General features: G+C 44.5%; 1 protein-coding gene across 1 annotated transcript in view; it reads left to right on the top strand.

The window, feature by feature from the left end:
• STAB1 (stabilin 1) overlaps window positions 1-23,653 on the top strand; it is a 67,732-nt gene that overhangs the window by 22,179 nt on the left and 21,900 nt on the right. Inside the window, exons 14-39 of the mRNA XM_067303190.1 lie at window positions 2,225-2,287; window positions 3,217-3,330; window positions 3,719-3,772; window positions 5,190-5,270; window positions 5,572-5,730; window positions 6,639-6,701; window positions 8,064-8,165; window positions 9,101-9,187; window positions 9,608-9,719; window positions 10,261-10,444; window positions 10,752-10,845; window positions 11,788-11,946; window positions 13,051-13,146; window positions 13,545-13,640; window positions 14,557-14,604; window positions 15,492-15,622; window positions 16,029-16,140; window positions 16,361-16,438; window positions 16,814-16,915; window positions 17,452-17,559; window positions 18,058-18,189; window positions 18,371-18,499; window positions 19,378-19,434; window positions 20,902-20,997; window positions 22,659-22,854; window positions 23,324-23,419. Coding sequence (XP_067159291.1) covers window positions 2,225-2,287; window positions 3,217-3,330; window positions 3,719-3,772; window positions 5,190-5,270; window positions 5,572-5,730; window positions 6,639-6,701; window positions 8,064-8,165; window positions 9,101-9,187; window positions 9,608-9,719; window positions 10,261-10,444; window positions 10,752-10,845; window positions 11,788-11,946; window positions 13,051-13,146; window positions 13,545-13,640; window positions 14,557-14,604; window positions 15,492-15,622; window positions 16,029-16,140; window positions 16,361-16,438; window positions 16,814-16,915; window positions 17,452-17,559; window positions 18,058-18,189; window positions 18,371-18,499; window positions 19,378-19,434; window positions 20,902-20,997; window positions 22,659-22,854; window positions 23,324-23,419 — 2,749 coding nt within the window. The remainder of the gene's footprint in view (window positions 1-2,224; window positions 2,288-3,216; window positions 3,331-3,718; window positions 3,773-5,189; window positions 5,271-5,571; window positions 5,731-6,638; window positions 6,702-8,063; window positions 8,166-9,100; window positions 9,188-9,607; window positions 9,720-10,260; window positions 10,445-10,751; window positions 10,846-11,787; window positions 11,947-13,050; window positions 13,147-13,544; window positions 13,641-14,556; window positions 14,605-15,491; window positions 15,623-16,028; window positions 16,141-16,360; window positions 16,439-16,813; window positions 16,916-17,451; window positions 17,560-18,057; window positions 18,190-18,370; window positions 18,500-19,377; window positions 19,435-20,901; window positions 20,998-22,658; window positions 22,855-23,323; window positions 23,420-23,653) is intronic.

Below are 23,653 nucleotides of genomic sequence, written 5' to 3'. Positions count from 1 at the left end.
GTCATCATATCATTAAAAGTAGCTAATAGCACTACACAAGCTAGATACAGACCTTGTGTAGTGATGCTTTTACAGTGCTTGGATAAGTAGAAAGTTCTACTTTTTGAGTAAGATCACACCCTTCATGTCAAATGAGCTCTTTTTTCAGCTTTATTTTACAAGAGAGTAATAGCATAAATAACGAAAAAGCATTTTTCGTGTAAAATTCAAATTAAGATTTTCTTTCATTGGTCTCTATTGCATTTTGAAATTATACTCAGAAAGGTCGTCTTTGTGTTAAAAAGATGTAAAATGAGGACAAATAATCACTGCAGATTTTTGTGTTTTGAAGTTATGTCTTGAATTTAAGACACTGCGCAAGGATTTGAGAGTTTTCAGTTCAGTCTCTGCCTCTGCTAAGCGCTTTTCTTTGTTAGAAGTATTTTTGCTATAGCTATCACATGGCTCTGCCTGAGCATTTTTATTTTGTTTCCATATGCAAAGAACAGCCCTATTACCTAATTACCTTCTTGCAAAAAATTACACATAGAATGGCACGTGCTCTTGGATTTGGTAGGATTTTGGTAATAATCTGCACTTACTTTGCACCATTGTAATTAGACTATAAAAACAGTAGGGTTGTGTAGTGTTATGGTTGTATTTTGTGTGTTTAAAAAACAGCTGGAACAATGTGCCGAGTATTAGTAGCTCTTGATTTCAAGTGCCCTGATCATGGTGTATGCACTGTGTAAGTCCTGGATCTTCATATGGGTTTGATTGTGCCTGTCAGTGATGTTTAAGACTGTTGTCACTTAAGATGCTCTCAGTCTTATGACACGTGTGAGGATTTAAAGCGGATGTTTTCCAAAAAGGTGTGTCTGAGGTCCAGTGGGAAAACTGGGGCTTAGGTAACTGCTGGGAAGAGTTGGTAGCTATTCTGATCACAAGGCTAGCCCAGCAGTCTTTCCTCCACCAGCTCCTGCAAATTTTTGGTACACAGTACAACACTGGCTGTCACAGCACTGCTGATATGCATGTTCAAAATGTGTTCGTGGACACAAACTTTTAAAGCAACTTCATATGTTTTTTGTGTCCCGCAATCAAGGTATTTTTTATCCACTGTCTTGTAAGAGGAGTAGGAGGTGAGTGGGGTGACTGGAAGAGAATGCAGGAGGGATGCTGTCAGGGTGGGAGGGACAAGGATTTGGGTTTGCCAGGAGCTGTTTTAGGGGCAGGATGTGAGCAGGGTACTGGTAGCAGCTGTCATAATCCAACTGCAATGAAGACTGTCTGTGGGGATCTGAGCTAGCCTTGTGCCAACTCGTGCTTTATGCCATTGAGCCAGAGAGAGGCAGTTTACTCTGGGATGGCAGGGCACCCGAGAGTGCTCCCTGAAGATTTTGTCTTTCTCTGGACCCCTTCAGACATTTCTTTTTCCTTGTGACACTGGCTTTGCAATGAAGGCTAGTGATCACACAAGCTATTTTTGGCAGCAAATCCCTTAGTATCAGTGTTCGCTGGAAATGTTTTGCACCTCCGCATGTTCTGCAAGAAGCACTTTCTGCCAAAAAACATGCAGATTTCTGCAAATGAAGGTCAGATGGCAAGCATCCCTTCACTAGCTCTGGTGCTTGGAAGGTCACTCATCTTGTTACCTTTGTCCTTCTGTGCTTCCAGTGTTGCATATCTAAAGAGCACCTGTTGCTCCTTTAGTGGAACAAAAATCCTAATAGGCAACCTGGCAAAAAGGAAAGCACCAGTTTCCTCCATGTTCTCAGGTGTATGCATCCAGATTGTGTTTTCTCAGCACTGGGACTCATCTGCAGGTGGCAGAATAAACTCTTGTCTTCAAAGCGTGGAGTGGGTTTGAGATGACAAGCCCAGAGCTGATTTGTATATGGCTGCAAGTAGTATGTCTCTGGTTTTAATGATGATGAGTGATTGCCTCTTCATTTAATTTAATATGCAGAAGGTATTAAGAACACAGAAAGGTGCTCAAGTGCATGATGCCTTAGAAAATTTGGTTTGCTGTGCATGGGAATGAGCTCATGCCTAAGCTACTGCAGGTTCAGTCCTTGCTAGGTCAACTGACCAAGACAGTGGTTTTGAATGTTCAGAGACTGATGGCCTCCTGTAGATCTTTAGTGGGCAATCCATGAACATCACCTAGACAAAAGCATTCCAGTTTGTGCTCAGACCTTGCTTCAGACCCAGCCATTTTTTTCCTCTTTGTATCTTCTTGCAGAAAACCATTGGTGAGATCCTTGCTTCAATGGAGATCTTCAGTCGATTTGAAACTATACTAGAGGTAAGCATCTTTGTTTGCCCCAGGAAGGTGCCATACTGCTGCTATTCCAAAGCTGACTACTGTTTTTATGGGAATTTTTAGTAACATTTAAATGCATTTCAGTGGTTTGGTTTTCTTTATGGGTGCTTTTTTCTGAGTCACCGCTTCTTATTTTCTGTATTTTATTAGCAAATGTAATGGACAGGAAAGATCTGAGTTCCAGCACCTATAGCGGTTCTGGCATGAGCACCAAGCATGCAGGTCTCTTTCCCCTCTTGTTCTCCCCCCTTCACCTCTCACCTGGCACAGAGCTTTGCTCCAAAGCACATTTGGTTCTTGACCTCTGTGTCAGGACAAAGAGGGAATGCCTCATTTCTGAACATGCCTGTCTATACCAAGCTAGATTGAAGCTACCTGTTGGTTTGGTGTAGACCTCTAAACAAAAGCAATCCTCAGGTTATAATCCATTGAGACTGCAGCCTCGGGTTGATTTAGTTGATATTTTTACTGGAGACAGATTTTCCTTTTATTTTCACCAGAGTCATCTGGCTCTGCTCTAGTGTTGTATTTCAGTTGTATGGCTATCAGTTGTCTGCAAAATTCACTAAGTGCAATTGTGATGCTAGACCTGATTCTTTTTTTCTTCTCCTGGGGCAGAAAGATACAGTTTTAGTCTCTGTATATGTACACAAGGGAGCTTTAGTCCAGTGCTCCCCTGTGCACATTAGCTCCATTCACACCAATGGCTTCCTTGTCCAAGCTACGTTTTTATAGCATTTATGTCTCTGTTATGTTGTGTCCAGTTGCCTCCTGTGTGCATTTGCTTTTCAATAGTTGTGTCTCCAGTGGGTTGCCTCAAGTTTCCTCTCCCTTTCTGATAGATCCCCCTCACTGACTTGTGCTAGATCCATGATGAAATGTTTTATTGCTTTGCTGTTTAATTTTTGCAGAACTGTGGCCTGCCTGCAATACTGGATGGACCAGGCCCCTTCACTGTATTTGTACCCAGCAATGATGGTGTGGACAGGTTGAGAGATGGAAGGCTCATTTATCTTTTCACAGAGGTGAGAGCTCATAATAATTTAAGAAGTCTTAAATCAAGTGTGTTGTACTAGGTTTTGCTGGAATAGCTTGTGCAATATATCTGATACTGCTGAAAGCATTCTACCTGGAGCTGGCTAAACCATGTCTCTGTTTGTGTAAGACTTTGGGAGAGAAATGAATGCAGATGGAAGCAGCCAGGAGAAATACATTTGGTCAGATTGTTTATTCTGATTTTTGGCCTTTTTTTGCTTTTGGGTAGGGGGAAATGAAGGAACTTATTCTCCAAATGAAGTTACTATTACGGTACATTGGCAATGTCAGTAGTTGGTTAAAAGAAAATGTAGTTGTCTCTTCTTACTCCTGAGCATTGAAGAGGTGTCTAATTATTATGTTCTCTTCTTTCCTTAGGGCATAAATAAACTTCAGGAACTTGTGAAACATCATATCTACACTTCAGCAGCGGTAAGACAAGCAGCTCTAATTTTAGATAATTGGGGTCCTTTGGGCCAACATATAAACAACGACGCTGTTTGGCACAGAGGCTGGAGTATCGATGACTTCAGCTGCTACTTCTTGAGCTTTCCCTGGGGGTGTAGAGATGTGATCCAGGGTCTGATGAGGCAAAGCATTTAGCATGGAAGTAGTTGCCAAAAGGGAAAGCTTGTGCACTTTCATCCAAAGCTCTGAGTTTCCTGGGGGTGATCGTGCTCCTTATTCACATGGTCTTTACAATGAAGACATTGTCTACAGAATTTGCTGCAGGCAAATGCTCTCTTTTTATTGCATTCATTTGTTAAACTGTTAATTAGGAGAGTATATCTTAACTATGAACCTTCCAGCCCACAGTTTCCCTAATAGCAGCAGCACAAAAGTTACATCTAAGTGAAGAATTGGTCCAAACTCCCCTGCTCCTTTTCGTCTCTCCTAGGGCTCCACCAGTGGCTAAAGTTAGAGACTGAGAACTGGTCCCTGTGATCCTGTGATCTGACCTGGTTCTGCCATTCTTGTACCAATATTGCTGTATAATATAATGTCAGCATAAATAAAATTAATACGGTGCTTCAACAAGACATTTTCCCTTATATAATAAATAAATGTTTAAAATTATACACAAAACCTGTGGAAAGATAAGTGATTACTCAACCATTATGGTACAATGGCATGTCCTTCATTAAAAAATATCAATATATTCTCATTCTTTACTGAGAAGCAAATGTCAATCCTTATGGTTTTCCTAATTCCAACTGAGAAAATGAGCAGCACATTGACAAAACAGCAAAACGTATTTTTTCTTGCAATTGATGAATAACAACACAGTAACAAGCTGAGCTACTTATTTTAACAACCTGTTGGACATAAAAAAAACCAAAACACAATTGATTCAGTTCTTAGAACTTCTCTCCTGTCAAAAACTTATATTTAAGTTTCTCCATACAGTAGCTGCAGTTTACATTTCTTCTGCCTTTAGAAATAAGTTTATTAAGTCAAAATAAATTATCCATTATGTTTCTGGCTCAGTTTTACTTATTTATTAAATATGTTCTGGAGAATTCCCTTGCTAGTCTGACCCTGCTTGCAGCTGTATTAGTAAGGACAAAGACTCAATTTCAGTTGTATTGGACTGCAACTTTCACAAGGAACGAATACTGAGGCGGCTGCTGCAGGCACTGCTGTGTTTGTGCTATTGCAAACAGTTCCCACAAAGCCCTGGATTTCTCTCTGACCCGTTGTGCACATTGGAGATGTTTCATGAAATGTAAATGATATCCCCTTTTAAAGTTTTTTCTTCTGAGGGGGGGAAATCCTGAAAGGATTCTATAACCTGTACTGAAATGGGCCCACTTTTTCTTGGTACTATCCCCTCATGTTTTTATTTCAGGTGACTGTGGAGAAACTGATAATGATGCCATACATTGTTACTATGGCTAACCAGATACTTACCATCAACATCAGCACAGATGTAAGTATGAATCAAAACCCTTTTGGGCAAACACCTTGTGCTAGGAGAAAGTGTGGCTGTGATTCTGAATGCTGTACTTTTGGTCCAGCTCTGCTTCCTCCTCTGCTTAATAAACTAGACTCATTTAAAGTCATGGAATTATTTTTGCTTCTTATCCCATCTGTGACTCCACTAAGGGGCTTGACTGTTTTATGTGGCTGCACTTGGTGGTGGGTACTATCTGTCTCCTGCATTGGTTTTATGTAGTTGGTACTGTCTAACAGGGTAAAAAGCAGGTAAATTATTTGTGTTTCTGCACCAGGGAAGAATTCTGATGGATGAATCGGGGATCCCCATAAACATGAGAAACATCGTGGCATCAAATGGTATCATTCATACCTTGGATGGCATCTTCATCCCTCCTTCAATAGTCCCCATTTTGCCTCACAGATGCAATGAAGAACAGCATAAAATTGTGACAGTAAGTCAACTTCTCCCATTCTCATGCTAGTGTTTGCTGTAGGCCTCACACACTCCTGGAAGGATGAGAGCAGTCCATATAAGTTACATTTAGGAAATGTGTTTTCCCTAACATGTCCCCTAATGTGAAGTTAGCTAGTATCAGCACCATGAGCCATGAGCTTCTGCTAGCACTTTGCACTGCTTTTTGGCAAGTCAGCTGCCTCCTTATAGGTAGTTGTTCTCTGCCTGGTTCCATGTTACCTTTGATTCAGAAAGAGGTTTGCCTTTTCATAAGGCCTTGTGTGGTCTTCTTCACGCCGTAGTTACTAATGCAGCTGGCAATGCTTCCGTCCCATCACTGTCAACATCAGTCTCCTATTAGTCTGGACAGCAGACAGTCATTCAGTAGTTAGCAGTTACAAATTATGGTGTGGTATTCTCCCCTGAACAGTTCTGTATACCTTATTCTAGGTCCTTGTTCTGCAATTTGCCCACTGGTAGGTTACTGAGGAAAGAACATGAGGCTTTGAATAAGCAAGAGATTTCCAATTTGGGACCACACAAATGATCCAAAGAGGGAAGAGGGTCCGCACAACTTCCTGATTTAGTAAGGCCTGCTGCGTGAATGCTCAAAGAGAACGCCCTATGTTTTCCAGCATAGCCACATATCTAGTGGCTGATAGATTCACAGAATAGATCCCATCTTGCAGTCAGGTACAAGCATCTCCTTGAGACAAAGGGGCCATTTTGTTTAAGTGAAAAATTTACCCCATTTCAGAGCCTGCAAATTCCCTTTTAGAAATGTTTTTGATACATGTCATTATGTTTTGGGTATATATTGTGGGAGCAGTAGCTCTGTAGTGTTCTTGGCATGGGGAGTGGGTGCCTTTGAGAAGATTACATTTTCCTCTCTTGTTTTCTTAACAGGGCTCTTGTGTGGATTGTGAGGCCCTTAACAACAGTGTTTGCCCACCTAACAGCACAGAAATGGTAAATATTTGTGGTTATTTTCTTAATTTCTTCTTTGCATGATGACACACAGACACATTGTGATAGACAGTCCCTGACCCAAGCCACTTTCAAACAAGTGGAGAGTAGGAAAGACAACCAATAGAGAGAAGCGACGTGGCTTATTAGAGGATACTCACTCCTCACAGATCCATGCCTCTGTCACCTCATAACTGCTCTGTGCTATTTCTTAGTCTGAAGTCTGTTGAATCAATGGAGAGAGCTGTGAGACAGTCTATGCGCTAAATAAAATGGTAGAGTTGCAGCTTTTAGCACCTCTGCTCTGCCCCAGGCGGAGCTTTCCTACATGCACACTGAGTCTTCCAGCTCCTCCAACCTGCCAGAACCAAGTCTGACCACACTTATACCATCCAGTGCTGCCTGTGCCTATTGCATGATCAGAGACAGTATGGCAGCAAGCTTTCTGCCCTGTAGAGTGTGAGAAACAATTTGGTTTTGGCCTGTGCTGGCTGTTGATTCAAAGATGAGCAGAACTGGCTGAAGGTGGAATAAGGAGGAGGAGGCTGGGGGCTGGTGCTTGAGTTATCACAAATTTAGCAGAACAGCAATTTCTAAGAAATCCCAATATGAAGGCCAGGCCCAAATCATCGTTTGTGAGAGAAGTGAAAGCCAGAGAGGTGTTCATCACTGTTAACTGTTGAGTGTCTTCTGAGGGATTTGATTTTCAGGAGGACATGCCCATGTTGTCTTAGCATGAATGTGTGCAAATGGAGCTCTGCAAAATCACCAGTCACTCATTTTCCTCTCTGATTGAGGCCAGAATCATCTCAGGCCCAATTCTGCTGATGTAAAACTCTGCAACAGGTCACTGGACATTATCCTGGAAATTACTTGCACTTCTCCCCTCTCTTCCTCTCCCTCTTACTCCATCTCACTCTCCCTTCCTTCCTCCCTCTCTCCCCACCTCCCCATCTCTCCCTCTCTTCTCCCTGTCTCCTCCTTTTCACTCTCTCTCCCCCTCCTTCTCTCTCTCTTCCTCTCAGTTTCTCTCTCACTCTCCTCCTCTTGCTCTTTCCTCTCTCTTTTCTGCCCCTTCCCTCATCTCTTCTCCCTCTCTCCCCACCACCTTGCTCACTCTCTCTCCTTATCATAAGCACTATTATTAGAACAAAAGGGCAGCACCTTGTCTCTGATTTGTGGACTGCTGGACGCAAGAAGAAGCTGCCATATGCTTTCTTTCATGATAGGCATGCCATAATGGTATCTTATTCACCTTGGCTTATTTGTGAACTTCCTCAGCTCAGAGATAGGCATAGTTGCTCTCTGCAGCAAAAGGAGTGGAGGGGAAGGTTACAGTGCTGATGACTTGTTTTGTTTCTACAGGAACCAACACTCTCCCCAAAAGAATGTGTCTACATTCATGATCCACAAGGTCTGAATGTCCTGAAGAAGGGGTGCGCCAGGTACTGCAATCAAACCGTCACGGTGAGTGTGATGCAGAGTAGGGAAGATCACATTACCTTTGAATTGAGCTCAGCCTGGCTTCTCTTTATTCATTGAAAATGACTGAATGAAAATTCTGACTCCCCGAGCTGTGAGAAGGCTGGATGGGCGCAAGAGGAAAGCTGGCCTGTGGGAAAGCCTGTCCCCAGAACTGTCACATGAATTGACTATGTGTCCTCTCTTTGGTAAACAGGGGGCTGTGAATGTTGCTGGAAAGCAGCTCAGTTAAACCTGCATAAAATATGCCAGTTGTGACCAGCCAAGCTGGAGGAAGCCACATGACAAATGGTGCAGTGTTCACTGTGGCACATTTCTCTGAGAGAGCCCTGTTTTAAGCATGTCTCCCAAAGGAAACAGAGCACAGTGAAAGTGCCTTAAGCTCTAAAGTGATTACATCCTGTTTATTAAACATTGTCAGATGGTTTGGGAAAGTAGCTCTTGTCCCAGTTTAGAGATCTCACATTCATCTGCAACTCCTGAGCTGTCACAGTGCCAACCATATGATATGATTTGTGGGTGTCTCATTAAATACCAGCTGGATGTTTGTCTTCTGATTTTTCTTCCATTGGTCATTCATGACAAAGCCTGCATTCATCCCTGCAAAGTCCCTCCAGAAGAACACAGTCCTCAGCAAGGATAAAGTAGTAGCAAGTGAACTCCTACAATGTCACAGAAAGTGCAGAAGATAGTGGTTTATGCTAAAAAGAATTGGCTGTGAGCAAAAATAGGGATATTGGTGGAAAATAATTTAAGTGCAGGAGTTCCTAGAAATGCAAATGCCAAATGAGACAGTCCATTTCTGTGTAGTCCATGGCCACAGGGAGGAGGACCAGTATTTCAGATCTGTGAGGGCAGGGAGACTCCAGACAATGCTTGCTAAGTCACTTGGCACTTTACCAATTTTGCTTTTGTTTCAGAAACTTGGATGCTGCAAAGGATTCTTTGGTCCAGACTGCATGCCATGCCCAGGGGGATTTTCCAGTCCTTGCTATGGCCGGGGAAATGTAGGTGTCAAAGAACCTGGTGCGTTGCAATGAGTCAGGGTTGTTAAAGAGTGTTGTTAGCTTATCTGTCCTTTAATAGCAGTATGGGTCATTTTTTATTTATGGTAATGACTGTGGTTATAGGTAAGTATATTTCCTCATTTGCACTCCAGAGCTAAGCCCATGATGGTGGCAGCAGAAGTTCCAGGGAAAATAGCACATCTTCATCAGTGTATTTTCTTTCTTGAGCTCTAACGTGAACCATTTCATAGCTTTTGGGGTCAGCTCTGGCTATATGGGGTTTTGTATTACCACCACCACTCTTCAAAGTCCTGCTTTTTGCTGCAACTGTCAGAGTGCCTTTGAAAGATATCAGTGCCTCAGCTTTGCCTTTGTTCCCTGAGTTTCAATGACTTTGTTTTCTTTTTGTTTTCCTTCCAGTGCAGTGATGGCATACAAGGGAATGGCAACTGTCAGTGCTTTGATGGTTTCAAAGGAATAGCCTGCCACATCTGTTCAAACCCAAACAAGCATGGCGAGAACTGTGATGAAGGTTGGTAATTCTGATGGAGAGACTAGAGGAAAAGGTAGGGCAAGGACAGTGCAGGTTCATGTATCCTGGATTCCCTTCTGGCAAGACCAATATCATGAAGGAAGTGACAGAAATGTCCTCACAGGGTGTCTTTTCAAACATCAGTGGAAAAAATGTGGCTGATATGACAGGGGTGATGTGGGTCTTGGAAACACTGGCCAAATTTAGATGTGGAATTTTGATTTAGATCTCTCCTGCTTGGAAAGAAAAAGCATTTTTCTTTCCTGGTTGACAAAGATCTTGTGCTACATGGCCTAAATTTGAGCCTGTCCTTAGAGCCCATAAAACACATGGACCCAGGCAGTCGCAGGATCTGTTCTCTGGCCAGGTTTTGAGGTAAAATGGATGTCTCTCAGTAGATGTCCCTTTGTCAAGAACAAATGTGATAGTCATTTGGTGAAACAAGAGATTGTGAAGGAAAGATGAGAATCTACACAATGCCATCACTGTGGCAATTTCTGGACGTGATGTAGTAACTGATCTTACTCCATGTGCTTAACAGATTGTGGCTGTGTCCATGGTGTCTGTGACAACAGGCCTGGCAGTGGGGGTGTATGTCAGTCCTGGTCCTGTAAGGAGGGCTATACAGGGAAATTCTGTGACAAGACATCTAAGAACTGTGGCCCAAGTGGGCTGTCCCAGTACTGCCACCAGAACGCTGTCTGCAGCCTCAATGACACAGCAAGGTCAGTCTTTCTGGTATACAAATTCAGGTGAGCACTTTGTAATTGTAGGGTCACACAATAGCTGTGAGGCTGCCAACCCTGTAATTGTATACATGTCTCTGAGTATTTGTTGAACAGGGTCATCTGAGTAATGCAACCAGCCTGCTGTGCTAGGAATCAAAGTCAGAAACTTGCTGTGCTTGAAATGGCATAGGCTGCCTTTTTGCTACTCTGCTGAGTGTCAGAAGGAGCTGCTCTGTGCTGCTTCTGTGGGCTTGTTACTGTTCTTCATGTGTCCATCTGCATCTCTTTTGTGCTTATTTTGAAGATGCATCTGCATGGATGGATATGAAGGGGATGGGTTTTCCTGCCAGCCCATTGACCTGTGCAGTCAGCCAGAACGAGGAGGCTGTTCACAGAACGTAAGTGGGTTAGACTGTTGAAGCCTGGAGAAGCAGCACCTATTGATTAGAGAAGGGATCCAGGACTCTCAGGACTGTTAAAAATTTGTTTTGTGCTAGTCTTGTGCCTGGCTTTCCCTGTCTGTATGACAAGGTGGAATAACAGTTGCCTCAACATAGTCGTCATGAGGATGTCAGTCATTTAGGTTGGTGCCAAAATGTAACACCCTGGGGGAGGGTTTGGCTGTTTTGCGCTGATGTTTTGACAGCCACAGAGATTAGCTGTCCAAATACTTTTTGTTTTGTTTTGATCTCCCTCTTAAGCTCTTCTAATGTGTGTTAGTTTCTCTGTGGCTGTATTCACTCTGTAGCTTAGCGGTGAGCACTGACCTATGTTTCTTGGTAACCACCAATGCCACGTAATTATCCTTAGTAAAGAACTGTGGTGCTTTAGGATGAAATGGACTGTCAAACAGTTGGACTTCATCATAATTTAGACCCCCTCAGTGAGAGAAACACACTGGGCCATGTAAAAGGGAATAGGATGGGACTGGGAACAAACTAGGTCATTTCTGGGAGAGGCCGGCCTCCATCAGTGGTTTCCTTCCCACATGCCTAAGCAGAAGATTGTGCTCCTCCTCTCCAGGGAATATTTCTTCTGAATGTAACGGGAGAGCTTTACAGCACAGTAGGAATGCCCTGGGTGTTCTGAGCCATCTTAGATACGAGTATCTGCCTCTCTGAAAGCACTAAATGTTTTCAGAATCACTTTATCTCTATTGTGAAATTGTCTAAGGCTTTTCTGTAAAATCTGCTCCCACCCCCCACCCCTGATGCTGGAATCAGAGTTGGCCATTCAGAAACTCTCCCCAGTCTGATGAAAGAGATTCGTTGCTGTATTTGTACTGCACTCCCTCCCTCCTTCTGCTTAGTGTAATGCTTTTTCTCTCCCTTCTCCTGGAGGCTCTGTGTACCAGTACAGGCCCCGGCACTGCCATCTGCCAGTGTAACAAGGGCTGGACTGGGGACGGGAAGGCCTGCGTGGCTGTAGACAACTGTGTGCTGGAGAGCAGAGGCGACTGTCACATCAACGCCAACTGTGTTTATATTGGCCCTGGCCAGGTATGGTCCATGCTAAGCAGTCTAATGTTGGACTTGCATTTCCTAAGCTGCTCTGTAATGGCCTAGGATTGCTAAAGGTAGAAACTGGGCCTGTCACAGTAAGGCTTGCTTGTCTGCTGTCTGACAGAAACAGCAGCTCAACCCATGCAAGGGTGCTAATATGTGCTGAGATGCACTGACATGTCTGTAGCTGCTACGCTACTCTGAAACTTTTGTACAGCAAAGGGAAGAGACCACATTTCAAGACATGGCTCAGTATAAGGCATTGGTTCCTGTGCCCCACTTTTTCCCAGACTGCAGCACTGTGAGTTCCCAGAGCAGGCTGCCAGCTGTCCTGAACCACTGGACGTAGGCCACTGCTGGAGCGGAGGCTATGGGCCTGCCACCAGGGCAGAGGCTATGGGTCCATACTGCCCATCCAGTATCCTGGATTTCTCTATCCTGTATGTTCTGCCTTCAAACAGCCCAAATATTGGGTAGCTCATCTCTGGACTGTGATAAAATATAGAGAAAAGCATGTGCAGCTGTTCATATAGTCAGTGGAGGGAGCTGGGCTGGGAGACATATATCTTGAGACAGGAGGAGAGTATGTGGGAGAGATGGCCTTTCAAGGTAACGCCCATTTCTCCCCACTGAGCGAGGCAGAAAATTGCACAACGGGCTGAGGAAAGGTGCCAAATCTGTAGCAGAGGTGAGTAAGGCAAGATGTTGCAAGTACTCTCCTGGATATTTCAGAAGCAGGAAGCTTGGAAATTAGCTCCTCTTCTCTTTCCGCCATCCACAGAATCACAGGACAGTTGAGGTTGGAAGGGACTGTTAGACCTCATCTAGTCCAACCCCCTGCTCCAGCAGGGTCACCTAGAGCAGGCTGCCCAGGACCATGTCCAGATGGCTTTTGAATTCTCCAAGAATAGAGACTCCACAACCTCTCTGGGCAACCTGGTCCAGTGTTTAGTCACCCTCACAGTAAAAACATTTTTCCTTAGATTCAGACAGAACTTCCTGTAGTTTGTTTCACAGTGTTTCACTGATGGGTGTATTTTAACCAGCAAATGAGGATGCTCTAATAGGTCTGTAAAACTGAAATGTCTCTCTTTCTTGAAGAGCAAGTGTGTGTGCAAGAGGGGTTATGCTGGTGATGGCCACAGTTGCGATGCGATCAACCCATGCCTCCTGGACAATGGTGGCTGCCATGACTTGGTGAGTAGCTAAAGAGCTGTCCCAAGGTTGGTGTGGCAGTGGAGCTTGCTCTGCTCCATGACAGAGATTTTCCAGACATGGCATTGAGAACGCTGCAAGGATTTACATTACGTCATCCTACTGGCACACCACTGAGGTGTAGAACTGTTTGGTCTCTGATTTACCCAGGAGGATCCTCTGCCTTTTGCAAATTTACACAACCGATGTACGAGGTGATGGCTTTGCTACATAAGGTGTAAGTTCAGTACCACCTCAAAGGTGGCTGTAGCAGGAGGAAGGTGCTTGTGTGGTTATTCCTCTAGCCCAGGCCAAGGGAGGCCAGAATTCGATTCCTGGATAGGTGTAATACTGCATAACCTGTGTTTGATCTGTAATCTCTCCTTTCCTTGTATTGGCAGGCTATGTGTGAACCCCTTGGAGGAGGGGAGAGGTCCTGCACTTGCCCTCAAGACTACCTGGGGGATGGCATGACCTGCTATGGGGACATTCTAAAAGTGAGTAAAGAGCAAATGTCTGAGGTCTTCTTGAGATCAGAGAGGAACGGGTGTTCATGACGGGCAAGCTGGCCTGGAAAGAAGCAGTTAACTGCTTTCTTTTTGTCAGTTGTGTTTCATTTTTACTTTGGAGGGTGTTTCCATAGGCTCAGGGAAAACTACTGCCCCGACCTTTCCCTCAAAGTCATTCAGCTTCAAATGTTTGACCTTAGTCACTGCGAGTGAGGCAGTGAGTGAGGGCAAAGCTTCTTGTGGAGTAGCCTCAGAGTCTGAAACAGGACCCTTTCACATCTGCACAGCCGTAAATCAGTGGCAACTGGCAAAGGGAAGCTACTCTGGCAGATTATCTGCCCTTTGGTCCTGTCAAGTGATGCTGCAGATAACAGCCTTACGGTGCTGTCTGCTTGCACCTTCCTTTTCACTGTTACCTGAGCTGACAGCTTCTGCCATTGCCAGCCTGCCAGCACGTGTGAGTGTGTCTGCCCAAGACCAAGGAGAAAGCACTGATGCCAACGCCAGTGTCTCGTAGAAACCATCGGCAATAATTTCTAAGCTGCTTCACTCCTGTCTGTGCTGTGCAATAAGCTATGTCTCCTTTGTTATTTGGAAGGTTTTCCTGTCAGAGCTAGCAAGCCCATTTTCTGTCATCAGAGGCCAGTGTGGACTCAGCTTCTTCCCTGGGAAACAGGAGCAATTGCAGAAGAGTTGAAAAGGGTTTGTTTATTTGGGGAATTTCTTTTTTTTAATGTCTGGAGTTTCATTTCAGGAGTTCTCAACCCTCCCCATGATACAAGGTGTCTGTAATTATTGCTGGATTTGAAATTGCAAAGGGCTCCTTTCCCCCAGCCTGGGTGTCCTTGCCCCGCAGCCCCAGGGGCTCAGCAGAGGTAACCCTTCTGTCATTTCTATTTGCAAGGAGCTGGCCAGGAGTTCCTACTTCGCAGGCTTCTATGACTGGGTTAAGGTAAGAACAGCCATGGGTGCCAGCACAGGTAAGTTCTGTAGAAGTGAAGTTGCTGTGAATGCTGCTGTTAGAGGAAGGGCATCCCCATTTATCCTTTCCATTAGAGAAAAGCAAAACAACAACAAAGGTTCAATTGTTATTGTGCAGGTGTGTGGAAAAGCTCTGGAGACTGGGAGATTGGGCTATGAGTGTATTTTGAGGGCCTTGTTTCTGGCACAGAAAGAAACTGGGGCTGTGTTACACTTAATTTTCATGGTTGTATCATCTGTAACTCCTAGTTGTCATAAAGTAGCACAGAAGGAAAAGAAAAAGGGGTGCATAATAATAGCTATTGTTCAAAAGAGCATGCTGAAGTTAGGCTACATATTTGTTTCTTTTCCTCTTACTGGCTTTCTGTTTCCAGTGTGGTAATTGCAGAGGCACTCCACAGGCTGCAGCGAGTCTGTGGAAGCGCACTGTGGCAATACAGCATCTAATCGAACCTTAGCTTGCCTATCCTGCTGCATACACTGCTTTTGCTAGGAATAATCTTGGCCCCTGCCCCGAAACTGATGTTGAGGGTTCAGAAAGGATTTATGAATTTGACTGAATGGGTTTGAAGATTAATTGAAATACAGAAATAGGCTTGGAGCAGCAGACTTTCCCTTGTGCATGCTTGGCGTCAGCTGTTTGGCTAAACCATCTGTGGCATTCATTGACTGCCAACAGCACGTATCTTCCATGTGTCAGGAGAGCAGGCTGTGCTGCTGAATTTACACTGTTTTTTTGCACACCCTTTCTGTGAGACTGCAAGGGTGGGATGGCAGCTACAGTTGTTGGTTATGTTTTGCAGTATAGATGTGGCACTGACATGTCTTATTTGTTCATCTTTGTGCTTTGGACAACAGAAATCTCTCTTCAGCATCCCAGCAGGAACCAATGTCACTGTCCTGGTGCCATCAGAGGCAGCTATCAAAAACTTGAGCAATGCTGAGAAAGATACCTGGTTGACCCCTTATATGCTGCCATTTTTAGTCAGGTACGAAGAGACTCCTGCCTTTGCTTTACTATGCCAAACAATAGTAACACAAAGCCATGAGCCCGTTTATTGCTCATGCAAGCCCAATAAAGAGTTATCTTAAGATAAAATAGAAGCAAAGTTAAATATCTAGCAGGCAAAGAGTTTACTAAGCAGTTGAAACGTAACAGAGGTCAGGCAATTGGTAGTGGATTTATTTGTCATATATTTGCAGAGAGATATTTTCCCTAAGCGCCATCCAGAAATAGGCTCCACCATGGCAAGGAATTCCCTCTCTCTGTTGTTTTCTCCACATACTTAGCTCCTTGATGTGAGAGATGCATGAATGTTGGGCTTTACGGTCTTATCTCCCTCTCATTACAAATGGTGCCCTAATCTGTTCTTTACCTGCATGTGTTCCCTTCAGGGCCCACTTTCTCGAAGGTGTCTTCACTGGCGAAGAGCTCAGAAAGTACAAGAGACCAGAATTACCCACCCTCAACCCACAGACTAGATGGCAGATAAACACCAAGAGTGATGTAAGGATTTCTTATGTAATATATACATACCAATATCAAATTAAACTGCTCAAGAGCTGCTGTACCCTGTGGGGAGCCTAGATGGGACACTGATGCCCTGAAATTCATGAAACTTTTTAAAATGGTACCCAGATTAATCATGTGCAGCTTTGAATGAACAGTGTATCTGTTTTGCATCTGCTTGGCAATTTTTGATGCTCTTTTTCTGATACTTTTGCAGGTATTGACCATTCAGAATGCAAGTATAGTGGTCAGTGACATCCCTGCCAGCAATGGCATTATTCATGTCCTCAGTAAGGTATGTTGGTTTATGTGATATTGGGAAATGTTGTGGTTATTGCAACACACTTGCATTGTGGCATCTGTCGTGGGAGCAAGGAGGAATATGTATATAGACAGTTAGGAAGGGATATAATGGCAAAAATACATTTGATTATCACAAGGTCCTGACAGATGTTTCCTGTGCAGCAGCCTTTAACGTTTAAAGCGTTTGTCTCCAAAGCAGCAGGGGAGTTCCTCTTCTTTTGGCTGATAGACGTAGAGTTAAAGCTGGTGCAGAATAATGCTGTGAGGCCGTTTCTAATTACTCTTCTTGCAAGCAGGGCAGGAGTCTAGTGTGATTTCCCCCAGAGTCCTTTGCCTGACCTAACTGATGAATTCAATTTCCCCACAGGTTTTGTTGCCTCCTGTAGGAGATATCCCACCAAGTCCCCCAGGTCTGCAGAAACGGCTTGACATGGTTACCTCGTTCAGCACATTCAAAGAGTTGTTACAGGTAAGTAGCTGGTGTGAGTTCTGTTGAATCATGGTTGTCACAATCTTCTTTTGAGCAAATGCCCAAGTTACCTTGTATAGATGGGCCTAAACATAGACTGCCAGGTGAGAAAAGGGGAGACCATCTGAGTTTCCTACCATTCCAGCAGCATGTTCTAGAAATGTTCTGTTGAGCAGCCAAGAGGTTATATACTCATAGTTAGATCTCTCTTTACATCTTTGGCATGTTATTACAGTAGAAAATGATCTGTCTACTGCAGGCAGACATTATTCTGCTGCAGGCTGACTTGCTTGAGTACAGCAGAGAAACCTATAGAAAAAGGAAGGTTTGCTTATAACCAAGAAACAGCATTAATGTCAACCCAGGGAGAGGAGCAAGCAGTTAGACATATGTGACTGAGTGAAAGTTGTATTTTGTCATATCCAATTTTCAAGCAGTTCTTCTAGTGCTCTTGCCTTTGTAATTGATTTTACCTGCAATTTGGCTTTAGTGAATATAAGTGTAATTGCTAATATGACTGTTTGGACATTTTTTAGGAATACAAGCTCATTGGAAAAATTGAATCCTCTGAAAAATATACAGTATTTGTTCCTGGAAATAATTCTATTGAGGACTACTGCCATGCTGCCAATGTGACACAGTTGGTAAGCTCACTGCTTGCATACTGTCTGAATATGTATTGTGGTAACTGGAAGGACATATATACTGTCAAATCCTAAACTTGAGTTCAGTGGATTTGAGTATGGAGAGGAGGAGCATATCCGATGAAAAAAAGTAGGACAAATGTGGCAGAGAGGAATGAGAAGGTTTCCGGGGATATTGCAATGGGAGCTGAAGAGAGGAGCTGGACTCTAAATGCAAATTTATGAGTAGATTTGTATGTGGATGGATGGCACCCCTCCTCCTGACAAATCAGTGGCAATTTTTAACCTTTTGAAAGGATCCATAAAACCTTTATGGCTTCACCTAGTAACAGAATAATCAAGTGTAATTTATTATGGGTTGTGATGAGAAGTTACTGGGCTCTGTGAACTTAATTAGTGGTTAGGATTGCTTAGGAACTCTTCTCATGACATACCTCTGCCTATCTAATTGCAGTCTAGGAAGTTGAGTAGTCTAACTTTTGGTTTCTGTGGATTTAGGACAACGAGACAGTGCAGTACCACGTTGTACTGGGAGAGAAGCTCTTCCCTACTGACTTGAGAAGTGGAATCCATAAGAACACCATGTTAGGATTCTCCTACTGGCTAATGTTTTACCAAAACAGCACCCAGGTAAGGAGGGAAGACTGTTCTGCCATTTAAAGATATGGCTGACTTATCACTTTCTGAGGCTGGTGGCTGGAGGCACTAATGTCTGTTTTGGAAGCCCATCAGGTCTCCGGGCTGTGGCTGTCTGATGGCAGTCTGTGCAAGTTGATGGTCATCGTCTCAGCCCTTTCCTTCTCCTTTGCAGAAGTTCGTCAATAATATTCCTTTGGATGGAAAATTTTTTGAGACGAAGAATGGCATGTTAATTGGGGTTTCACAGGTCCTCCAGATACAGAAGAATCGTTGCACTGCCAATACCACCACCATACAAAAGGTAATGATGTTTACCAACAAGCTGACCACCATCTCGCAGGCTTTTTCCAGCTCCCAAACCAGGCAAACATGAATAGCGGAATACCTTCTCTCTTCCACATGGATGACACAGTAGCTTAGAGCCTGACCCCAAATGAGCTGCTGAGCAGCCCTGCCTTGTATCAAATGGGGCACCATGGAGCCTTGGCACCTCTTAGCCTCAAACCCAGTATTTCTGAATGTAGCAGATCTGCAGCTCTTGGGCTGTACATAGCTCCTATGCAGATCAAGTTCAGTTTACTTGCCGGGACTCTGTGACAATGCCAGCCACAGATCAGACTGGTGCAGGGACTCCCAAGTGCTCAGCTGTGGAAGGAGAATTCAGCCCAATTTTTGCATGTTATGACCACAAGCACTCCTAGGAAATGCTGTGGTCTGCCTGGGAATAATGGCCAGAGTCCAGTCCCTGCATGTCTTGTGGCTCTTGGCCATTTGAAGATTGTAGGGTCAGACTGAGGCAGGCCTATCCCATTACGGATCAGAAAACAAATACATGCAGCTTTGCATGAAGGAACTCTGGGTCTGTGGTAAGCCCTACTCCAGCTGAGAGACTAAGGGACATGAAATTTCTTCTGGTTTGCTTTGTGGTCTCACCACCAGAGTGAAGAATTAAGACCTCATGTGAAGCCTTTGATAGCAGTCAGGACCTGAGGGACATGCATTGTGATTTTTCTTCTTTTGTGATTTTTCTTCTTTTGGTGTTTTGAGCCATGGAGATAAATATGTGGGTTTTTGTCTCAGCCAGCAGCCTGTGCAGCAGCGTTTGTAATTCAAGGTAAGTTTCTTGGTGTGACATGGATGGAGGGCACACATGTGACTTGTCTGTTCTCTGTGCCCTAGTCAAGATGTGGCAAGTGCGAGAAGGGGATCAAGTGTCCTTCTGGATCAGTTCTTGTGGTGAGTCTCTGCACTGTTTGCAGACAGTGCCTTGATTTCTCTTTATTGCTCTATAGATGTCATCTTGATACCCGTAAAAATGTGCCCTGTGGCTTGTTCATCATCAAAGTTTGTAAGAGAAAGCAAAACCAAGGCAAGGTGAGGGAGGTTTATGTAGGAAAAAGACAAATGTGAACCATGGGGCTCCTTACAGAGCTGGTGTCCATGCTTTGCCTGAATTTCAGGAGCCCTTTAGACCATGCAGTGTGGTGAGTCCATTTAGCCTCTTAGAAAAGCAGCCAGTTCAAGGGGGACCTGTAACTGCTCTTCACCAATACAAAGCAAAACACCAGGAAGCTCTGGGAGGTGGGAGAGAGGCATCAGGAGCGCACATCTGTCACTGCAGTGATGTGTGCATTATTGAAACTGAAGAAGAGGAGGGCAACAGAGACCAAAAAGAACGGACCTTTAGAGCATTTCCATAAAGGAAGAGAGAAGGGTGTCCTAATGGAAGGGGGGCATGGCAAAAGGTTAGCAGTGTCTGGACAGAGGAGTGCAACCATAATCAGAGGGGGGCTCTAGAGAGTTTGCATCAGCACGGATCAGTCATATACTTGCTCACCTTACACCCCAGTGGGCAGAGGCCCCCCCACTGCAATGCACTCGCCTCCCAGAAAGCCTTCCCTTCCCGGTTTCCTCTTGGGAGACAAGCCCATGGCAGCTCCATTCCCTTATGAAGGAGCCAGACTTCCATAGTCCACCTTCAGGGCAAGCAGAGTCTGGGAGGTGGCGACGTGTCAGTGAAAGCTGGCAAGTCTTCCAGAGAGCGAGTGGGCACAGCGGGTCATGACAACGCAGTTTGGACCCAAATTCTGTTCCCTTTGATGCATGGGACCATTTTGCTGAATTCCTTGGGAAATTAGTGTGCACATTGGGAAAGAGATTTTGATCTCTTACCCTTTCGACATTAGGATTAAGGGAAGCCAGTTTAGGGGTATGAATAGTGATTTTTCCAGCCCAGACCACTGAAGTGTTCACACAGATGGGCTGGTTGTGCCTGCGGTTTGCTGCTTTGTTTCTGAGTGAATGACAAACATTTCCAGAGAGGAAAACAACTAAGCATTTCCTCTCTGTGCTGGCCGTGAACTGCGTAGCAGCCACATCTGGCTTCTTAAGTGACATTATTTACTCTATGCCAAAGATTTGCCAAATAGTTTTCTTGGCATTCATATTGAGATGTATACCATGGATTTGGGGCAGGTTGAAAAAAATAGAGCGTATGAGACAACCTTACACTAGGCCTAGAGACGCCTATTTGCTTTCAGTTCTGGGATGCCCAAATTTTTAGGGCTGTTCCTGTGGGATAAAAAGCATTATTCCTCTGTTTGGCAAGAACACTGCCATTTATTATATGCACCATAATGTATGATCTGTTCGTCTAAATATTTTAATATCTTATATATTTATCTATGTCAATTTTATCTGCAGGAATTTCCAGGAAGCAAGAATCTCCCTCGCTGTGAATTACGCTCTTGGCAAACAACAACACTTGGCTGCTATTTCACCTGTGCAAAAGTTTCTTTGGTAAGAAAAACATTTGCCTTGCATTCACTTTGACACAAGCAAGGTGGGTGTTAGAAATACAGCCATTGAAATACAGCCTGTGCTGAAGTCCTGGCTGAATTTGTGCCATTGCATAGCTGACACCGTGCTCGTCAGGAAGCTGGTCTCCATCCTGGAGATAGAGGGCACTGGAGAAAAAACAAACATGCGGAAATGTCTGCACAGTGATGAATTGTGGTCTGCTGCTTTGGCATTGTTGCTTTGGTTTTTATTGCAAAGAGGAAGAGAAGGAGGTGAATGTTTGCAGTTTGATTTCCTAAGGAAATGAGATATGAATGATGGTATTTTGCTTGTGCATGTGCCTTTCCTAATACCTGATGACTAACTGGAGACAAGCTAAAAGGAGGAGCAGAAGTTCTCTCAGTTATTATACTCCCACTGGTTTTGTGAAAATGGCTGGCTAGGAGAAAACGCTTGAACAGGGAATCCTTAGGGAAAATTTTGGGTAAATTTGACCCTTTTTAGACATTGAAGCATCTCCCTGGGAAGTTTTGTGGGAATGGTAGAGTGAGGAGAAGGAGAGAGAGGCAGTTGGACATATCATACATATAGACAGAGCTTCAGTCAGCACTTGTACCTCACTGAGCACTACTGAGTCCCTTCACTAGCCGATGCTTCTCTTCATCTGCACAATCCAACTTGATTCCCTGAGCCATCACGGTTGCCTCCTTCTGTGATGGATGCAGAGAGAAAAGAGAGCAGTGAAATCAGGCTTCTGAACTGAATCACCTTCTGGTGGAGTCTCTCTCTGCCCAACAGTGTGTCTGACAGATGGGGTGTGCTAGGGCCTGAGGAGGGCACAGGTGGAAGATGGGCTGGATGGGTATAGGACTAAACATTTGTGTTACAGGGGAAAGACTTACCAAATGGCCAGTTTTGCTCAGCTGGCAGTGCAGACCTTTAAATGAGGCTCTGGGCAGCAGAGAGCCCCATTCTGGGTTGGGGAGGGATGACAGGCAGTGGCCAGTGTTTGTGGACATGCTCCCAGTGGAAGGCAGGCTGCTGTTGCCTCTTGGCAGCGAGGCAAACACAGGTGGGGGATGCTCTCAGAAAGCAGCTCCGTCTTCCCAGCTGGAGCTGTGCTAACTGGGATCAGAGTAATGGTTGTTTATAATTACTTTTCCCAATCTGTTCTCACTGAAGAATAAGACAGGTCACTCTTTCATGCATTTGCTCTATATTTTATACTGATACCTATCACAGACCTCTATGAAGGTAGCATTATTTAATCTTAACAAAGACAGTGCCTTTTTGTATTGATTTGCCAGTGGTTTTTAGGAGCTGTCTCTTCATTTTCTCCATATAATGACCTCTCTAGACATTAAGGGCATTGTTGGGAGTTGGTATAAGCAGACTTTCCACATGTTCTCATCTTTCCAAAATGCGACAGCTTTTTTGTGGGTGAGTGTACGTGTATGCACTATCATTGTGAGCTGACATAAGGAAAAAACCTACCTGTGCACATCTGTTCTTTCATGTGTTGTCATAACTGATTGCTAGCGCATAGTTAAAGGGGAGTAGCTTCCAGAATAAAGCATGTGACCCTGGACAATGTAGCTTTTGCTACCTCATCTGTGCTGCACAAAATGGCTCACCCTGACCTGTTCTTGTTGGTTCCCTAGAGGTCCGTCTGCTGCCCAGGTTACTACGGACATATGTGCGAGATGTGCCCAGGAAAGCCAGGCCAATGGTGCTCTGGGAATGGGGAATGCCAGGATGGCATTGAGGGCAGTGGAGAGTGCCGATGCCTGGAGGGTTTCCATGGCACTGCCTGTGAAATGTGTGAAGTGGGCCGATACGGAGCTGACTGCAAAGCAGGTGACAGCACTCACTATTGCAGCTTGTGACTACAATTATTCTCACAAGGGGAGAAAAGTGGCTGTATCTCATCTCTCAAGGGGGGTTGTGGGAGGGAAAAAATGTCCCAAGACCTCTCAGACAGGCTAAAAGCTGGCAGGTCACTGAGAGAGGGAAAGTGGGAATGAGCGCTTGTGGTCAGCCAGTAAGTGGCCCCATTTTTCACCTGCAAACCAAGGCATGGTTGATTGTGCTATGCCACTCATCCTGCTGCCACCCAAACTACAGAAAGTGGAGAGGGTCTGGTGCTGGGCTCTTTGGCCTGATAGCAAGGGAGCAAGAGCTGATACTCCTGCAGTGTTTTCCTTATGGCAGCTAGATGCCTTGGATTGTGAACATAGGAACACAGCAGCCAGCAAGACAGCAGTTTGTCTCTGTTTTTCAGTCCTGGTTGGTTTGACAGTGATGAGCATTTATTTTTCCCCTGCAGAATGTGCCTGCGACAATGGTATATGTAACGATGGACTACAAGGGGATGGGAGCTGCAAGTGTTTCCCAGGGTGGAAGGGCCCTACCTGCCAAGAAAGTATGTGAACCTGAAGGAGCCCATGGTGTAATATTGCCTTTCTAGTAGAGAGATATGAGTGATTCCCTTTGGTTTCCAGAGCAATTCTGTGGTAGCTGAACCAGGTGACTATGACTGCACGTGCTCTTGGCCCATGGTAAATGCTTGCGTCCTACAGAAAGCTTATCAGACTGTGGTAACTGAGTCCTGCACATGAATTGCATTTGTGGTGTGCCTCTCTCATCAACACGAGCC

The sequence above is a fragment of the Apteryx mantelli genome, chromosome 12, assembly GCF_036417845.1.
Source record: "Apteryx mantelli isolate bAptMan1 chromosome 12, bAptMan1.hap1, whole genome shotgun sequence".
Lineage (NCBI taxonomy): Eukaryota > Metazoa > Chordata > Aves > Apterygiformes > Apterygidae > Apteryx > Apteryx mantelli.
Note: the sequence above shows the minus strand (reverse complement) of the source record. Positions and strands in the feature narration are given on the sequence as shown.